The 20,292-nt window shown below is 42.4% G+C and overlaps 1 protein-coding gene across 5 annotated transcripts in view; it reads right to left on the bottom strand.

Annotated features, from left to right (window-relative positions):
- LOC137323691 (serine/threonine-protein kinase tousled-like 1) overlaps positions 1-20,292 on the bottom strand; it is a 180,469-nt gene that overhangs the window by 54,962 nt on the left and 105,215 nt on the right. For 4 of the 5 annotated variants that reach the window (XM_067987483.1, XM_067987479.1, XM_067987480.1 and 1 more), the window contains 5 exons: positions 18,242-18,317; positions 11,781-11,824; positions 11,297-11,389; positions 8,417-8,512; positions 7,524-7,616 (listed from right to left, as the gene is read on the bottom strand). In XM_067987483.1, coding sequence (XP_067843584.1) covers positions 7,524-7,616; positions 8,417-8,512; positions 11,297-11,389; positions 11,781-11,824; positions 18,242-18,317 — 402 coding nt within the window. The remainder of the gene's footprint in view (positions 1-7,523; positions 7,617-8,416; positions 8,513-11,296; positions 11,390-11,780; positions 11,825-18,241; positions 18,318-20,292) is intronic. The other variant, XM_067987481.1, reaches the window with a different exon arrangement.

The following is a 20,292-nucleotide window of genomic DNA, read 5'->3' as shown; positions in this document are numbered from 1 at the left end:
ATGACGTGAAAGTGGATTTAAGAACTGTTGAAATGAAAGGAAGCAGAGGCTAATCAAAAGGAAAACTATTTTTGCAATGGGGGAAGCAATAAATCAGATGTTCCAGGGCCCCTCCTGTTCCCACTGTACATATATACAACAACTTGCATTTATATAAGCACTGTTAACATATTAAAACATCTTAAGGCGCTTCACAGGAGCGTAATCAGTCAAAAATTGACAGAGAAAAAGGAGACATTAGGACCAGGGATCAAAAGTTTGGTCAAAGAGGGAGGTTTTAAGCAGCATCTTAAAAGGAGGAGAGAGATGTGGAGAGGAGGAGGGGCTTAGGGAGAAAATCTCAGTTTAGGGCCTAGATGGCTGAAGACACGGCCATCAATGGTGGGTGAAGGAAGTGGGGAATGGACAAGAGATCAGAGTTGGAGGAGGATCTAGGAGGTTACAAAGATAGGGAGGGGCGAGGCCCTGGAAGGATTTGAACACTAGATTGAGAATTTTAAAAATCAAGGCATTGATAGGCCAGGAGCCAATGTACGTCAGCGAGCACAGGGGTGATGAGTGAACGGGACGGTGCGAGTTAGGATACGGGCAGCAGAGTTTTGGACAAGCTTAAGTTTATGGAGGGTGGAAGACGGGAGGCCAGTTAGGAGAGTATTGGAATAGTAGAGTCTGGAGGTAACAAAAGCATGGATGAGGGTTTCAGCGGATGCGGGGCTGAGGCAAGCAATATTACAGAGGTGGAAGTAGGCAGTCTTTGTGATGGAGAGGATATGGGGTCGGAAGCACACCGGAGGGTCAAATAGGGCACTGAGGTTGCCAACAGCCTGGTTCAGTCTGAGACAGTGGCCAAGGAGGGGGATGCAATCGGTGGCTAGGGAACGGAGTTTGTGGTAGTGGCCAAAGACAACAGCTTCGGTCTTCCCAATGTTTAATTTGAGGAAATTTCAGCTCATCCAGGACCGGATGTTCGACAAGCAGCCTGTCAACACAGAGCCAGTGGTGGGGTCGAGAGAGGTGGCACTGAGGTAGAGCTGGATGTCTTCAGCATACACGTGGAACCAAGCGTCATGTTTTCGGATGGTGTTGACGAAGGGCAGCATGTAGATGACAAATAGGAAGGGGCCAAGAATAGATTGTTGGGGGACTCCAGAGTTAATGGTGCGTGGGCGGGAAGAGATACCATTGCATGAGATTCTCTGGCTACGACTGGATAGGTAAGAGTGGAACCAGGCGAGGGCAGTCCCACTCAGCTAGACAACGGAGGAGAGGCGTTGGAGAAGGATGGCATGGTCAACAGTGTCAAAGGCTGCAGACAGGTGGAGAAGGATGAGGAGGGATAGTGCATCATGGTCACAGTCACATAGGAAGTCATTTGTGACGTTGATTAGGGCCGTTTCAGTGCTGAGGCAAGGGCCGAAACCTGATTGAAAAGATTCAAACATGGGTTTGGGGGAAAGATGGACATGGAATTGGAAGGCAACAACATGTTCAAGACTTTGGAGAGGAATGGGAGGTTGGAAATGGGGCAGTAGTTTACAAAGACAGAGGGGTCAAGAATAGGATGATTACAGCAGAAGGGGACAGTAACTGAGGAAAGGGAATTAAAAAAAAAACAGTACCAGCCAGCATGGGGGCCAGGAAGAGAAGTTAGGGTGGTAGAAGTTTGGAACTCTCTTTCACAAATGGCAGTTGATACTAGCTCAATTGTTAATTTTAAATCTGAGATTGATAGAATTTTGTTAACCAAAGGTATTAAGGGATATGGGGCTAGGTCACAGATCAGCCATGATTTCACTGACTGGCGGAGCAGGCTCGAGGGGCTAAATGGCCTATTCCTGTTCCTATGAGCGGAGGTAGGAGAGAAACTAGAGAAAGATAAGAGTTCAGGGCTAGGTGGGCAAGGGGAAAGAAGGGATGTGGCAGAGGCAACTGAGTGGATGGTCTCAATCTTAGTGACGAAGAAGTCACCATGAGGTCCTCACACTTAGTGGAGGTGAAGGGAACAGGAGAGAGAAAATTACGGAAACAGTTAGTAATGGACAAAAGAAGCTGAAGGTTATCTTTGCATTCCAGGATGTTCCTTGTTCACAAGTGAACACACATTCTGGAGGAAGATGGAGAGGGTCAATGATTGTTGATTTGCTGGCAGAGGCTACGGGGTCAGTGTTGGGAGGGATCAGTGGAACGGGAAAAGGTCAGCGAAAGAGTAGGATGGAGCAGTTGGGGTTGCTGTTGCTGTTCGTAAGAAGGCAGTGATGAAGTCCTTGATGGGCCCTTTGGAGGATGCCAAAAGAGAGGCATAGATGAAAGCTGTGGGATTATCCAAGAGGATGTCAAGCCTGGTGGCAGGTGAGTAGGAAGGTCAAGGAATAGTAAAGGGTTGGAATAGGGATTTGGGGTCAAAGTACCCTAGAGGGGAGAAATGAAAGGAGGCGTGAGTGGATAACAGGACGACAAGGAGATGGGACAGAAGGGACAAGAGAAAGAAAAAGGGAGAAAGAAGTAATGGGCTCCAGCACAGAGTGGCAGCCTAAATGCACACACGAATGGACACCGGGAAACTCAGGTTACATGGGCATGGCAAAGATTAGGATAGAAATGAAGTGGTTGTAAACAGAAAATAGGGATGTAAGAATAAGAGAGTCCAAAGTTAAAATCAGAGGTCCCACGGTGGGATGAATTAATGACTTGTAGACAGGGTGGACTCAGCTTGGAACACCGACAGAGGTTCAGAGACTGGTGTGGAGGGAAAGAGCGTTCAGGAGCTCTTTGAGGAGCAGAGTATCAATGGATGCACTGCTAGAAGCATTTCCATAGAAAATTGAGCGCCAAGGAGATGTGGGAATCGAGATAAGTTGATCCAGGGGTCCATTGGAGGTGAGTAGTGGCTTTGGTGATTAGTAGTACACACCAACGTATCCAGTATACCAGCGGAGAGATGAATGGAGTCGGCAACAATGGGAAGCAGGTGATAAGTGGCAGAGCAAAGGTCATTCAGCAGCAGTGGAGCAGAATCTAGAGCAGGCTGGGAACCAGCAGAAACAGATCAGAGCTAGCTCAGTGTAGAGTGAAAAATTCCCAGCAGAAAACTGAGGATGCAGCAGCAGGCCAGATACTAGGATTAAGACGACCCAGCCGAGAATACAGTCTCAATAGAAAATGGCGGCGAAGTTGGAGGTCACTACAAGATCCAGAAGCAGCGAAGAAATGGACTTCGGCCCAGGAGAAGTGGGTTTCTAGCCAGGACCCACGCAGCAGCAAAATAAAACTGAGAAACCAGCAGTGCACTGAAGTACAGTCGGTAGCTCAGCAGGTAATAGCAGCAGGTGGGGGATGTGCTGTAGGCTAGAAAATGTTACCTTAAAACTTGAAGCGACTGAGTAGCAGAGCAGAGTCTCAGCAGTTAAGTCTTACAGTGCAGTCCAGTAGAACAGGGTAATCCTGATGGCAAAGCAATTCAGGAGTTGGGAAGTCAAATTTGAGCAGAGTTCCAGCAGTTAAAAGGAGCACAGTGAAAACAAAAAAAATCAATGGCCTAAAGCTGTAGTCGCAATGCAAGATAGTTAAATTCACAGATTTAAGACACCAGCTATGAGAAAATGTGGATTCAGAGAAGACAATCAAGATCTTAAGAGAGATGATCAGTGGCAAATGCACTTCAATGTGGACGAATGCAAGGTACAGCATAATGGAAGTAAAAATAGGAGGCACAAGTACTCTGGCTTGGACAGAATTTGCAAGTGGGAAACAAAGACTGTCAATTGCCTCACTGCTCCTCATGTAAAACAGCAGGAGGCAGCAAAAAACAAACAGAATGCTGGATTGTAAAGGGAAATCAGTTTAATTCAAATTTCCAGAAATCATACTGAAGCTGTACAATGGAAGGAAAAATGGGTGACACACCATGAATGGTTTTGAAAAGCTAAGTACGTTGAAAAAGAGTCACATTAGACTAGACACTCAACATGTCCAACCAATGCAGCGCAGATATCAACAAAGCCAACAGAATGTTGAACTATACAGCCAGAACCGTAGAATACATGTCAGAGGTAGCCATGAAATGGCAGAGCAGTTAAACAAATAGTTTGGTTCTGTCTTCATGGAAGAGGACACAAATAACTTCCCAGAAATGCTAGGGAACTAAGGGGCTAGTGAGAAGGAGGAATTAAAGGAAATTAGTATTAGTAAAAAAAGTGCTGGAGAAATTAATGGGATTGAAAGCCGATAAATCCCCGGGACCTGATAATCTGCATCCCAGAATACTAAAAGAGGTAGCCATGGAAATAGTGGATGTATTAGTTATCATCTTCCAAAATTCTATAGATTATGGAACAGTTCCTGCAGATTGGAGGGTGGCAAATGTAACCCCACTATTTAAAAGAGAGAGAAAAAACAGGGAACTACAGACCAGTTAGCCTAACACCAGTAGTGGGGAAAATACTAGGGTCTATTATAAAGGATGTGATAACAGGACACTTAGAAAATATCAATGGGATTAGACAAAGTCAACATGGATTTATGAAAGGGAAATCATATTTGACAAACCTACTGGAGTTTTTTTTTTTGAGGATGTAACTGGTAGAATAGATAAGGGAGAACCAGTGGATTTGGTTTATTTGGATTTTCAGAAGGCCTTTGATAAAGTCCCACATAAGAGGTTAGTGTGCAAAATTAAAGTACATGGGATTGGGGGTAATATACTGGCATGGAATGAAAATTGGTTAACAGACAGGAAACAGAGAGTAGGAATAAAAGGGTCTTTTTCGGGGTGGCAGGCAGTGACTAGTGGGGTACCACAGGGATCAGTTCTTGGGCCCCAGCTATTCACAATATATATCAATGATTTGGATGAGGGAACCAAATGTAATATTTTCAAGTTTGCCGATGACACAAAACTAGGTGGGATCGTGAGTTGTGAAGAGGATGCAAAGAGGCTTCAAGGCGATTTGGACAAGTTGAGTGAGTGGACAAGTACATGGCAATGCAGTATAATGTGGATAAATGTGAAGTTATCCACTTCGGAAGGAAAAACAGAAAGGCAGAGTATTATTTAAATGGTGATAGATTGGGGAATGTTGATGTACAAAGGGACCTGGGTGTCCTTGTACACTGGTCACTGAAAGCAAACAGGCAGGTGCAGCAAGCAGTTAGGAAGGCAAATGGTATGTTGGCCTTCATTGCAAGAGGATTTGAGTACAGGAGCAAGGATGTCTTACTGCATTTATACAGGGCCTTGGTGAGACTACACCTGGAGTATTGTGTCCAGTTTTGGTCTCCTTACCTAAGAAAGGATATACTTGCCATAGAGGGAGTGCAGCGAAGGTTCACCAGACTGATCCCTGGGGTGGCAGGACTGTCGTATGAGGAGAGATTGGGTCGACTCGGCCTGTATTCACTAGAGTTTAGAAGAATGAGAGGGGATCTCATTGAAACATATAAAATTCTGACAGGGCTAGACAGACTGGATCGCAGGGAGGATGTTTCCCCTGGCTGGGGGGGGGGTTCAGAACGAGGGCTCACAGTCTCAGGATACGGAGTAGGACATTTAGGACTGAGATGAGGAGAAATTTCTTCACTCAGAGGGTGATGAACCTGTGGAATTCTCTACCACGGAAGGCTGTGGAGGCCAAGTCACTGAATATATTTAAGAAGGAGCTAGATAGACTTCTAGACACAAAAGGCATCAAAGGGTATGGGGAGAGAGCGGGAATATGGTATTGAGATAGAGGATCCGCCAAAATCATATTGAATGGCGGAGCAGGCTCGAAGGGCCGAATAGCCTACTTCTAAGCCTATTTTCTATGATCAAACTGTATAGTGCTCTGATCAGATGACATCTTATGTAACGTGTCCAGTTCTGGTCAAGGAGACACTTAAGCATTGGAGGTAGTGCAGAGAACCTCTGGTGTTAGAGATTGGAGTTATGAGGAAAGACTGATTTGCTTTTCAGCCTTGAAAGAAGGCATGAGGTAGCCAATAGAAATACATAAGATAGTAAATGTTATGGAAAAAGTAAAAGTAGAAAATTACTTTATAGCAAATTGCCCAAGTAGGACAACAGCACACTGGTTCAAACTAGTGAAAAGCAAATTTAAGATCGATATCCAGAAGTTGTTCTTCACAAAAAAAGGAATCGAGCTCCAGGTTGAATGGTAGAGGCGACAACACTGCAGTCATCTTAAGAACCAATTGAATCCTGTAATAGGCAGACTTCAAGATATTTCTCAATGGATGATCTTGCAAAGTATTTCTTTATATATAGGATGCTCAATTGTTTATCAGGAAGGGTGTTTGATGCCAGGTTTCAACGAAGAAATATCTAGATGATGTATTGGGAAAAATAGCAAGATTGTTGTCTGGAAGGATAAAATTAAATGGGTTGAAGGGCTTTGTTCATCCAAACCTATTTTGTGATCATTAAGAATTCCAGTTTTGTTAATATAGAAAATAAATGAGAAAATCCAATTTGATCCAATCTTTTTAAGTTATTTACGTGACAAATTTATACTGAAGTACAGAATAATTACAAATGCACATCATCTAATTTGAAAGGAATGGAGAGAAAAAATATTTCACACTTGTTAAAACCAAAATTAGCATCAAACATTATTCAATTTATACATCATTTCTTACATATATGCAAGTTGTACCCAGATAATTTGGAACATATTCAAAAAAAAGTGTTTGAAGGAAGGCACACAAGCAGCTTGGTTAATACCTGGCAAAAGTTTGATACTAAGGCAAAAAGAAACTATTCAAGCATATGGACAGGTAGACAGTGCTACTGTGTATTTTTTTCTTCCTCCACCCAGTATTAGTGGAGCAAGAAAATGACATGTAAAAAAATTAGACTGCACAGCTTAGTATATTAACAGTTATGTCATATAATGCAAATTTAAATTTAATTTTGAAGGCATGGTCTGTTTAAATGGACCACAAGGAGTAGTTGAGGCAAATTTAAGTAGTTGATGCATTTAAGGGGAAGCTAGATAAGCACTTAAGGAAGAAAGGAACACAAGGGTATGCTGATAGGGTTAGATGAAGTAGGGAGGGAAGAGGTTTGTGAGGAGCATAAACGCCGGCATAGACCAGTTGGGCCGAATGGCCTGTTTCTGTGCTGTAGTTTTGATGTAATTCTATGTAAATTACAACGAGGCTTTTTTCCTTCAAATTATCCCATCATTTGGCAACCTGCACCTTATTTTGTTACAAGACTGTTAACTGCCTTTTATCCCCCAAATGTGAGAAAACTTTTATAATTTATCAATACTACTGGATGTTGTACCAATACTGACCCAGAAATTAAGCTAATTATATATGTACGTAGTGTTACAAGTATCTTTGCAAAATTTAACTGCACTATATCTTGTGAGGCAAGATTTAGATTCAGGGTTTCTTTGCCAGTCAACTTATTGCCAGCATATTTGTTTTCATTTGCTTATTATTTGAACAAAGCCACCTGCTTTTGTATATAATACAAGAGTATAAAATTATTAGAACAATGTGCTAACAGGATTACTTACCCTCAGCAAGTCATCTATTCTGCCTTCTTTCTTCTCAAGGTCTAGATTCTTATTGCTTTCAAGTGCAGTCAATTTTCCCATGGTAAGTTCAGTCTTTATATAAAAAAAAGGCATTAATTACATTACTACAGTCAGAATATGCCAAAAGCACATACATTGCAGGAAAACATTTTTCTAGTACTTAGGCCTGTATTTAATCTGTAAATTGTAATTAATCTATAATACATTAAAAATGGCGACTGGTCTCAGAATCCCAAAAGGTACTACACCTGTAGGTGGCACTGTCAACGTTCCATTACATGATAAATTGGAAACAACAAAGCACCACCTAACACTGCGTGACAGTGCAAATGGTACCTCAAATAAATCCTCAAATTAAGCAGAAAAGGCAGCAGGGCAGAAGCCTGCCTTTAACTGAAAAAGTAAACAACTGGAGGACCCAAGGAAAATTTAAGGTGAACACAAACAGAGCACTAAGAAAAATGTCAGATGGGGAAGAATGAAATAGTGATTTGAAAATAAACATCAGATATCAGTGGCCCAATAGAGGCCTGAAGAGGAGACATTGCAAATGTCACGAAATTCCAGCAAGATGCAATTCCTCCCAATGCTGAGAAAATAACCACGCCCCCATACATAAATTGAAGAAGAAGCTCCATCAAAAATTTGTGGTAGTGATAGCTGAAAAACTGACATTTCCACTGTTTGATTGAAATAAGTAACAAAGGAACCTTCCTCTCCTCCTATGAGCAGTAAGTCATAGATTGTTCATATATCACAAATCCCATTTATTCACCGCTGGCCGTATTCCCCTACCATCCTCTGCACACCCACTCCTGGCTGCATTTCCTGTTTCAGCCGAATTCGGACAATACAGCTCAATTAACATTTACCTGAGTAGTTTTGCAGGAGACAGAAATTTGTTTTGGCTGTAAAGCAGAGAGGTCCGCAAAAGCTAATGCAGTAGGAGATGGACTATTCTGCCGAACCTAAAACAAAATGAGATTGTACTTTACAGTATTGTGCTGGTTACTATACTGATCTGATAATTAAGATGTATTGCAAAGTGGCAAATTAAATGCCCCAAGTTTTAAAAAAAATGCAATGAAGCACAAATGGAAAAATTACTAGGGAAAGATGCTTTAAAGTTATATCTTTCATCTGTCGTCTGTTGTTGTTCTGCTCATGATCTCTCCCTTGTTGCTGCCTTCGATGACCTTGCCCAGACCAAAATGCTTCAAGACCATTGCTGCACCTATTGGTACAGCTTCCCCATTCGTTCCCCTATGTCTGAGGGCTCCCGACCTGAATGCACAACTTTCTGGTGATCAGTCAGATCTGGTTTGACTGCACAGAGCATTACTGTAACTCCTTCTCTAAGGCCAAATCCACCTTCCACATCTGGATCACAGTGGACAGCAAATACAAACCACAACTCCGTTTCTCCACAAGAAATCACTTCCCATGCTTCCTTCACACTTGCCTTCAAAATCCAGTGTGACGAAATCACGGATTTCTTTGTCTCTAGACCATCTGTGCAGCTGCATCAGTTGCCAGTTCCCACTCCTCCACTGTGCACCCAACCAGCCGACACAGCCACTCACCTATCCCCAGTCTCTCTGCAACTTTTCTCCCATCTGCCTTCTCCAATCATCTCTTCCACGTGATTGACCTCCTGCTCCCTCAATCCCAACCCCACTCAACTTCCAACCTCTCAATTACCTTTCCTGCATTCCCCCATGTTTGCCAATATCATTAATGGGTCATTTTGCTGGGGCAATGTCCCTCTCCTTTCCTACACTGCTATCACCCCTCCTCAAAAAGCCCACCCTGTCCCCTCTGTTATATCCAATTACCACCCCATCTCTAATCGCCCTTTCCTCTCAATGGTCATTGAGCCGGTCATTACTTCCCAGTTCAATGCCCACTTCTCCCATAACTTCATGTTTGAATCCCTCCAGTCTGGTTTTTGCTTGTTCATGGCGCCCAAGCTGCCCTGGCCAAAGTCACCGACATCTTCTGTAACTATGTGACATTGTCCCTCTTTGTTCCCCTCAATATCATTAATGGCTCATTTCGCTCGGGCTACAGCGTTTGACAATATAATCCTCCTCTGCTGGCCATGTGGTTCCACGCCTTTCCATCTGAACTCAGCATCTACAGCAATGGTTTCTTTTTGTGCAAAGCCCGAATGATCCATTGATATCGCTGATAGGTATCAATCAGTTTTCATATATGCGGCTAACAACCAGCTCTCTCTCACCACTTCCCGAGACCCAGTGAGCACTAATGTTGTTAGAATGCATGTCTAGCATTATGTCATGGATAAGCCAGAATTTCTTCCAATTTAATCAGGAAGACCAAAGTCATTATTTTTGGACTTCACCAAAACCTCTGCTCCCTTGTCACAGACTCAATCTCCCTCCATGGCTGCTCGATCAAGCTGAACCAATCGATAAGACTATCCCTGACCTTTCACCCATCTCCCATAACATCCACAAGCTCTTCACCTCTGCGACGCTACTGCCTTTGCCCCTACCTCACCCGCACCACCACTGAAAACCTTATCCATGCTTTAGTCACCTCTAAACTCTTTTCTCAACATTCTATTCAATGATCTTCTGACTTCCATCTTCCACAAATTCCAATTTGTCTAAACTTCTACCGCCTACATCATCTTTCTTGCCCATCACTCAAGTGCTTATTGACCTATACTAGGTCCCCCACCACACTGAATTTAAAATCTTCACCCTCATCTGCATATCCTTCTGTGGCCTCATCTCGCTCTTTTTCTGCAACCTTCTCCAGCCTAGAGTCCCCTCCTGTGCCCCCAGTCCTCTGACTCTGGCTTTCTGCACACCCCTCCCCGCTTCAGTCATGCTGTCGGGAACTCCCTCCCTAAACCTCTCCACTTCCCTTTTCGCCTTTAAAAGTCTCCCACCTCTTTGACCAACTCTTCAGTCACCTCTCAACTCCCCAAAGGCTCAGCGTCCATTCCTCCCTTTCTCCATCAAGTGCCCTGGGACTTCTTTCCACCTTAAATGTGCTACCTAATTAGAATTCACTGCCTTCGGCGGAATTAAAAAGTATGGAACACAAGAAGTTTTCAGTGCTCAGAGTTCTATGTAGTATGGATATACATATGGTTGCATCAAAAACCAGATGAGATAACTCATATTATAAGACGACTTTCATCTTAAGAGTTTGCTTCAAGGAGCTGAGATAATAATCGACTCTGAACGCTCATTCATGTTGTACGTGTTGTAAATTACTACTTGTGAAGCATTTCCTATCAGTAGTCTAAATGGTTCAATATCTAGTAAAAATGCTAAGAACTTTTAATTCAAATCATGCAAATAGATTGAAGACACTTTTTAAAAAAAAATTCATGTTAAGATTTTTTCCCATGCCAGGATAATTCATACAACATTTCACTTCAGTCCAAACAACCAACTTCCTTTACATTTTTTCTGCCTCTTTACACCACCATACATGATTCTTTTAATGAAGCTAAGTAAACACCTGTTCCTTGGCCTCTGCTGCACTTAAACAAGGGAAGTACACAAATTATTTATTTTCATGCTTTTAATTTCTTTTCTTCTCCCTCCCCTCTAAGGAAATAGCCCTCCAGAGAGTCCAGCTAATACCTAAACATCACCAAGAATCATAGCACTGTGTTTTTACCAAGTTCAAAACTATAAAATGTTATACATATCACTACAATGATGTCAAGGCTTGCTGACAGCCTGAGTATAGGGAGGTTGTAAACTTACAGATGAAGTAGCAGAATGGGAGAAGGAATTCTGTGGAGATCGAATTGAAGGTGGTACCCCTCTCACTGGACTGGTACCATTACCACCTGTATACTGGAAAAATTGAAGAAAATGTGCAATTCCAGTATTTATAAATTAAACCACATTCAGAAAACGAAATGGTCTATTAGAAAGAATATCTTCAACAAATTAATCCAGCTTCAAAATGAAACAATTCTGTTGTAATTATCAAGATGCTCATCATGCATAGCAAGAAATTTACCTTTAATCAGCATAGGAAAAGCACAATAATGAAATGGTATGTCAATAACTCAACATTATAAATTTATTATAATTGTTCCAGGAATTAGTTCACGAAAGAGGGACAAATTATGCACACCGACAGGTTTTGGGATTTAAATTCTCTAGTTTTAATAAGGAAATTAAAAGTGCAAATTTTAGACTATGCTAAGACATGATCTAAAATAATCTATAAAGTGCTTACATCAAAATAGTCACTAATTTTATGTCCTCGTCCACCAGCTTTACCTGAACAAATAAAAACAGAAAATTAGACAATACACAATTGTTTAAATACCGCCAACTGAAACATTACTTTCTCAAATTATCTTGAATGAGATGTGAAGAGACGTTTACTCATCCTGTTACAAATTACCAAATTTTGCAGAAATACACCCAAAGGTTTACAAAACACGTATGTTCCCCACCCATCAAAAAAAACTTACACCAAAATAGATTTATGAAAAGCTACTACAATATACTGTTTTTAATGATAAATTGAAGCACTTATGTGAACCTGAAGTTAGTCAACATCGATGTACAGACTTATCCCCCTGCAAAAGTGATGCAAAGTTTATACTGCTCAGGTCTCTGCCAATATGACTAAATCAGCCATTAGGAGGTGTATGCAAAAACAGCCAAGTAACAAATTACTTTTTGCCTTTATGCTCCCCCATTGCTCAATCATTTATTTTTGTCCCCATCTCTGCTAAAAGGTGTTGGCCTCTTGCCAGGGTACCATTCACATCTCTCACACATGAGCCTAGAGAGCAAGTGTTGCTAGGATATTGAAGAACAGGGAACAGTCAAGTCAATCCTGTGTACACGTGCACATGCACACACTTCAAGCAAGGGCTGCCGAATGGCAATTAGGAGCAGAAATCCTGCAGGACTTTTTTCTCTCTAACCCAGAAGCTCTGAGGCCAATTGTCACGTTAGCCATGACAATTTTTAACATTAGTTCCCAATGGAGTGCCAGCACATCTTCCTTCTGATTCAGAAAACTTGTCATGTTGGGAATTATAGGGACGCATTAGTGTCCTAATAGTCAAAGACAATGGGCCTGATATTACCAGGGCGGCTGGGGGGGGGGGGGCGCCCGGTGAAATCAGTCTGCCTCAAACGCAATCGGAGGCTGACTGGATCCACTTACCTCTTGTTCCGGGTTTCCCGCTGCTGAGCTGCGCAGCGGGCGGACTGCGCGTGCGCAGTAAGGTCTGTCAGCTGGAGGAGCTCTATTTAAAAGGGGCAGTCCTCCACTGACTGATGCTGCAAGAAATAGGAAAAATTACAGCATGGAGCAGCCCAGGCGGAAGGCTGCTCCCAGGTTTAATGATGCCTCACTCCAGGTATCATTGGATGGGGTGAGGAGGAGGGGGAAGGACAGAGATCATCCCCCCCAGCGGGCGGGAGGAAGCGGCCTGCCTCTGCCACCAAGAAGGCCTGGCTCGAGGTGGCAGAGGAGGTCACCTGCACCAACAACATATCACCCACCTGCATACAGTGCAGGAGGCACTGCAATGACCTTAGTAGGTCAGCCAAAGTGAGTACACTTACTCATTCCCCTACACTCCGTCTGCCACATCACCGCCCCCACCCCACACCTCCTTCTGCACTGCCAACACTACTCTGTCACATCACCCCTCACACCTCATCCTCATCTTACCTGCACTTACTCACTTCGCCAGTACTCATCCCGCCACTACCACTCAACCCAATCCTCATACAATCTCATGGCTCCATCTCATACTCACCCTCTCGTGCATCTCTTTCACAGTCAGCCTCACTCAACCTCCCACTACCTGTGCTGCAGCCACAGGGCATGCATTACGTATGTACAGTAGGCAGCGTAAGGCAAACGTTTCGTGAGCATGAAGGGGATGCATGCACAAGGGTGTTTGAGGGTTTGTCCTGGTTTTTACTTCTATTTAATTTCTGAGCAACTCACATCACATATTATATTGGCACCACTACTGCCACGTCTTTGCAAATCTTGTCTGGTTTGTGCAATAATGCCCTTTCCTGAGGATCACAATGAAGACCCACAACTGATGCCACCCACTGTGTCACTGCAGAGTGGGTGTAGGTGTATTTGCAGGGCTCTTTTGTGCAGATGACTGAGAGACGTCGGCGATGTCCCTGGTGGCACCCTGGAAGGATGCGAAGGAGAAGTTGTTGAGGTCAGTGGTGACTTTGACAGCGACAGGTAAGAAGATGGTGCACGGGCCAGCCGGGAGCAGCTCGGCATGAAGGAGGCTGCAGATGTCCACGACCACATGTCGAGTGACTCTGAGCCTCCGTGTGCACTGCTGCTCAGAGAGGTCCAGGAAGCTGAGCCTCGGTCTGTGGACCCTGTGGCGAGGGTAGTGCCCTCTGCGACGCATCTCTCTCTGCGGTTGCCCTCCCTCCTGCTGTTCAGGTGGATGTGTCACAGCAGTGTGTTGTGGAGCTCCACGTGTCAGGGGTGGACGGCGTGGCTGGTGCTGCTGTTCGCCCTCCGAGGAGGTCATGACTGCAGCTACGGCGGCCCCCATCCGGAAGATGTACATCTAAGAGACCCGCAAGGTAGGTACATGTGTCTGGACACTGGGGTAAGTGTGCAAGTTGGTGAATTTTATTGTTAGGAGGAGAGTGGTGGAGGCCAAACTTTGTCCAAAGTGACAGAGTGGCCTCCCCCCCCCCGCCACCTGTCAAATGGACCTTTGCAGCTGCCACAGGCTGATGGCTGCAACACGTCCATTTGAACGAGGAGTGTTTCCCCCAGTATGGGAAACAGTCCCAGTTGTTTGTAAAATCCCAACCCTCCTAAAATATCTCGTTAATCAGGTCTGTAAACGACCTGAAATACCAAAATAAATACCTTAAGTGGCACCCCGCCGGTTTTAATTGCCGGCGGGAGTCCCAAATGGGGGGTCTGCACGCGCACGTCAGCGCGTCTGTGGGAAACCCGGAAGTGGGCGGGTAGGAGCCAGGCTCTCGACCCGCCCCGGGAATCCCCGATTTTCGGAGCCCCCCCCCCCCGCCAGGAACGCACCCGATCGCGGGTGCTAAAATAGAGCCCAATGTGTTAGATCACTCAAGTGTTGCACCACTAGGTAGCATACAATATCAAAAATATTATGTATTAGCCAACCACAGTTAAAATTGACCTGATCATTGGAGGTGACAGAAGAATCTTCTTCTGGTCTGGAAATTCTCTACTTTATTTGATAGTCTATTTTAGATTCAATTGTCCACTAAAAATTCAGCATTTCTATACATGTGGAACTTAAACCAAATGAAATGTGCTCAAAAGACAAAGGTGCGCCAAAGTTTCTGCCATTGTGGAAGATACTGTTTGGATAAGTTCTTTGATTGCTCTTCAGCAAGAACACAACTTCTAACATCTACATGGACATAATAGGAGAAAGTCGACATTTCTAGTTGTAAAGATGGGAGGTGTAGGCATAATTAAACTAAATTGGTTGGTTCTATCCCATAGGTTTTCAAACTACTGTCCATGGACCTAATAGATTTTTGTCTGTCAAGAATGGGACACATCAAGTACAGTCTTGAGAACTTTATAATATAGATTTTTCTGTATTCACTGACTTAGTAGCATATTATTTCTGTTGCTGTACACGAATAAAAGCATTTTTGCAATGATAACACTGTTTTCTTTTGGGTAGCTGACGTCTTTCAGAAATTAAGGCAGATTCCTGAGTGTATGTCAATATTTGCAACGGGTCCCTAATACAGAAAGGTTTGAAAATCACTACATGATGCTGTTTGCATAGACCAAAGATGTTCAGATTCATCAGGGGGGTCATAGATTTGTCATTCTTTCTGCAGCTCAATCCTACAGCTCTGCAGTTGGTTTAATTTGTTTAGCACTGCAATCTTCTACGATCCTGGAGGAGACAATCGGCACTGTAAAGAGTATCATTTCTCAGCATATATTGGAGGCGTTCAGTACTCCAATGGTGTGCTCTTTACACTTAATCAATTCACCACAGGATCAGGTAGTGACTTTTATGTACCCGCAGAATTCCCTGCACCATGCGTACATTCTATAATAATTCTGTAGTCTACATTACAGGATGAATAGCACCACCTGAGCATGCACAGAGTATTGTATTGTTGTCTCTACCAAATTTCCAGGATCCACTCAGTGAATTAAGCCTGCAAAATTCTTATGCACTGACTTAAGGGGGATGGGGGGAAAAAAAGAGGGGGAGAAAAAAAACATTCTGGATATCTTTTTAGGGATTCATGGTTACTGACTTGAATCTAGACTCAACATCATTCCAGAAATCTCATACCGAGATTGAACGACACTAGCGTCAATCCAATAAAGTTGTGGAATATACAACTATAATGCTGAATTGAAGATGGATATGCCTTGTGAAATGGACAAGAAATTACTTTGTGGATTAGAAGAGAAGGAATAGGAGCGACAAATGATTGATCTACTGAACGTAACCAAAGATACTGAGAATCATCTCACAGAATCATTCTACTTGAATCTCAAGTATATACTTCTATTTGTGATTACAGTCATGTATTTCTAAGTGTTGTCTCGTTTACGTGGCTTTTATAATACTGTAAGTTATATCAAATAGCACATTTCACTGTTTTAGAAATGTCTAAATCTAGAAGAAAAAATACTTTGTCACAAGTACTAATTTTTTAATTGAAAAACACATACATCATGTGTGCATAAATGTTTATCCTAGTTCTATTTCACAGCAGATGCATAGCAGTATAGGATTTTGACATTGGCAAACCCACTGTCATAGCAGTGGCAGTTGAAGATGTCAGATCAGGAAGTGGAGTACAGTTAACAGTAACACTGGATGATATCCATGCAATAGATCAAGAGATGTACTGCTCCATTTTTAATGGAGGGAACAATGTTTCCTTTATATGCCTCTGGATACAATACTTGAAATAGTTATGACCAAAAAGATTGGGCTGCATGAGCATCATCACCTTTCCTTAGGTATCCCAAGGCTTTCCGCAACATGGTTTGTATGTATGCTCAAGATGGCAATCAGCTGAGAGAAACCAGTTTAGATAACACTCCCTCAATAGATGACAGTCCTCAACTTGAGATCAGTAAATCTTATCCGTAGAATAGACTCTATTTAAGTCAATTCCTGGGTCACAGTGAATTGAGCATACATGCCAAAATATATGAATCATCACCTACAGCAAGGCAACGACTGCAATCCAGAACAATGCCCGATATTCTCCATTCTGTTATTTGTCGTAATTGTTCAAGTACCTGACAGAAGCCTTGCTGATGCATTAATAAACTTCACTTGAGAACTTATCCAACATAAGCTGTAGCTACATGTTCCTGCCTATTTGTTCTGCCTCAAGTCCAATATGCCTTCAACTGATGAAGTGCATCAGAGGAATTAGTACTAAGTACTCTTGTGCAGAGAATATTTCCAATATTTGTGATACAAGTGCGCTCAATATGACATTAATTGCAACATGATGCTGTGCTAAAGCGTTGAGCAATGTGAAAGTTGCTGGGGCTAGAGGAAGTGCAAACAACTTCTCACTAGCAGATGAGACAACATTCCACAAACACCTGTAAACAAACAACAGAATTACTTCAGTTTCACTGTTGTCACAGATTTTCACAACTGTACATTTAGAAACAAATATTACTTGCTCATGGAAAAAATGTTTCCCCCCTCTTCCTGAAATGGTGAGGAAGAGAAAGAATTGGAATGAGGGGATGTCAACCTGTGGGGGCAAGGGGCTGAGGCATTCACAAACTCTTAACACACACGAAAGTGTTCACTTTAATAGAAATGAACTCTTAATTTCCTGATCCCCCAACCACAGTGCTCTTCTCCATACTCAAACATGTGTAGGAATCCAACTGTGAAACTAAGAAGGAACAGCAACACAAACTTTTTGCTGGGCCTCATCCTCTCCTCCATTGGAAGAGCAAGACCAGATAGTGAGGGGGGGAAAACATCAGGCTGAAAGCAGTCGATTAGGGGACCATAGCAGAGGCTGGCTGCTACAGCATGTACCATTTGAGGTCAAGTGGCTGAGAAGAGGTCATTCTGGATCAGGTGGGACAGAAAGGAAATTAAATATTAATTTTATATAATTGAATTTGATGGGATATAGTACGTGTGGGGTTTAGGAACAGACTGTAAAACTTTTACCTCTGATAGATACTACTTCAGTGTTCTGTGCTTCACTGCCACGGCACATTTGTTTAGCACAATACAATTTACCCTTTAAATTGGCTGCAATATCACAAATAATGTGTGGACCTTGCCAAGTTGATTGTTTGTCAGTACTGCTTCCCACACCTCAGTCCAGCATTTGAGATTCCCCTGTGTTATCAAGCAGTGCAGTCCTTCTGGTTATTACCATCTTAACTGAAAGTTCCAGTTTCGTACCTGTACTTGGTCTGCCACCCAGATTTCTGTACTTTCTATCTGATGTGAAAGTAAAAACTTCAAACTAGTCTTTCTAGGAGTTTGGGTGGAGGAAGGGGAGAGATGGTCCCTTCTAATTTGGATGATTTATTTATCTGGTAGCAGAAATGTGAGCTGTTTCAATTTGGCAAAACTTCCAGGGGGATTTAAAAAAAAATAAATGACTACATGACCTCTCCACCTGCAACCTCTAGGATTTTTCCATTTCTCTTACCTTGGCTATTATCGCACTGGTTATCGGCCTTTCGCTTTCTTCCTCTCGCAGGATCAGATTGCTTCTTTTCTGGAGTCTAATGAAGAAACAGTTGTCACAATTGAACTACTACAATAATTTCTCTTAAATGTAACAGCAAATTTCTTTTTCATGTCCAGGAACTTACATCTTATGTTGCAGTAAATTTTACAATTAGGTTCCAAAACACAAAATCTTGGTGGTGGGGGGGGGGGGGGGGGTATGTGAGATGCAATTATTTGGAAAACTATGCAAGGTCAGGCCATGGAGCTCTTTAGCTAGGGAAAGTATCTTGGGCCTACCGAGCGCATTACTTTCTCCGTAATATTCTCACTGCCCCAACTGCTTAGTGAGTCAAAAGAACCTTGTGATAGAGTACTGAACCAAACAGACCAGGAATGTTTGATCCCTAGGCCTTACTGATCCCAACCAAGGGTGCAGTATATTTGGGCTTAGCATCGCCAGGCTAGCATCCAAAGAAGATAAACAACCAGGATTCCTACTCCTGGCCAACATCCAGTGATCCTTGCCGGAAGATGTGTGGTCAATAGTCGAGTACAAGATCAAGCTTTTCTGTGATGCCATGCACAGTCGAGTTGCCTAATACTATGCAGACTGACACATGAAGAATGCTGCCTGCATCCATGAAACTGTAACCTAGTTGCAAGTGAGGAGGGAAGAACATTTTAAAGTCTCTTTCCAAAAAGTTACTAGTGACAGATTTATTCTGTAATCTCAATTATCAAAATTATCCACCAGAAAGAGCCAGGGGAACACTCAATATGAAAGGGGACCAAGGTATAAGTATAGTCAGATACTCTTATGGAATGGAATAGTTTCAGTCCTGTTGGATCAATGGAAATATGTATAAAAAAACACCCACGGTTGAAAAGTCTATTCTTTCTTTAGATTAATATATCCTTAAGTTTAGGTTTGATCATCCTTGATTAAGTAGTAGGACTTCAGTTTTATCTTCTTTGAAGGTTTTACTTCAGGCTATTTACCTCCAAAAAGAGATTAAATTAGTTGGAAAAGGTTTACAACAGTGCAAATATTGGATGATCCTTCAGCAGAAGTGGAGTCAATATCCTTCTCACTGCACTTAATATAAGCAAGCAGCCTTAAAAGCCTTTCTATGTAATATTTTTAATGGGTACATTATTTTATCATTGCATAAAAGTTTCATATAAAACCTGTTTATAAGCTTGAATGTACTGGGAAAATATCTATACTGGTTGTAACATTAAAAGAACAACATAATGGCCCAATTATCAATGCAATTTGTTTTCTTATTTCTGGAAATAATTTTGCAAAAAATTAGATTTAAAAACAAGATAACTTTATATTTTGTTCAGATTTAACAGTTCCACAATATGCTACAGTCAAGTGTTTAAAGGAGACACAAACAATCCATACAATGAAACTTTAAGAAAATTTATTAACCTATGATGTAGGTTTTTATTTAGACATTTGAAGACAAAATTTAGAAGAGATTTCCACGAACCATAAATGAGATGATGCGAAATATTTTACAGTTGGTAGGAAAAAAACATTAAAATGTTCTTTCAATGAAGCTGCTTTCAGATACAGCTGGCCACAATCAGAAAACTGATGCATCTTATTTAGTACTGTACAACACAGATCAAAAGCTAGGTCACACTGATTTAACATTATATATAGAATCATAGAAGTTACAACATGGAAACAGGCCCTTCGGCCCAACATGTCCATGTCGCCCAGTTTATACCACTCAGCTAGTCCCAATTGCCTGCACTTGGCCCATATCCCTCTATACCCATCTTACCCATGTAACTGTCCAAATGCTTTTTAAAAGACAAAATTGTACCCGCCTCTACTACTGCCTCTGGCAGCTCGTTCCAGACACTCACCACCCTTTGAGTGAAAAAATTGCCCCTCTGGACCCTTTTGTATCTCTCCCCTCTCACCTTAAATCTATGCCCCCTCGTTATAGACTCCCCTACCTTTGGGAAAAGATTTTGACTATCGACCTTATCTATGCCCCTCATTATTTT

The sequence above is a fragment of the Heptranchias perlo genome, chromosome 7 (genome assembly GCF_035084215.1).
Source record: "Heptranchias perlo isolate sHepPer1 chromosome 7, sHepPer1.hap1, whole genome shotgun sequence".
NCBI classification, from domain to species: domain Eukaryota; kingdom Metazoa; phylum Chordata; class Chondrichthyes; order Hexanchiformes; family Hexanchidae; genus Heptranchias; species Heptranchias perlo.
Note: the sequence above shows the minus strand (reverse complement) of the source record. Positions and strands in the feature narration are given on the sequence as shown.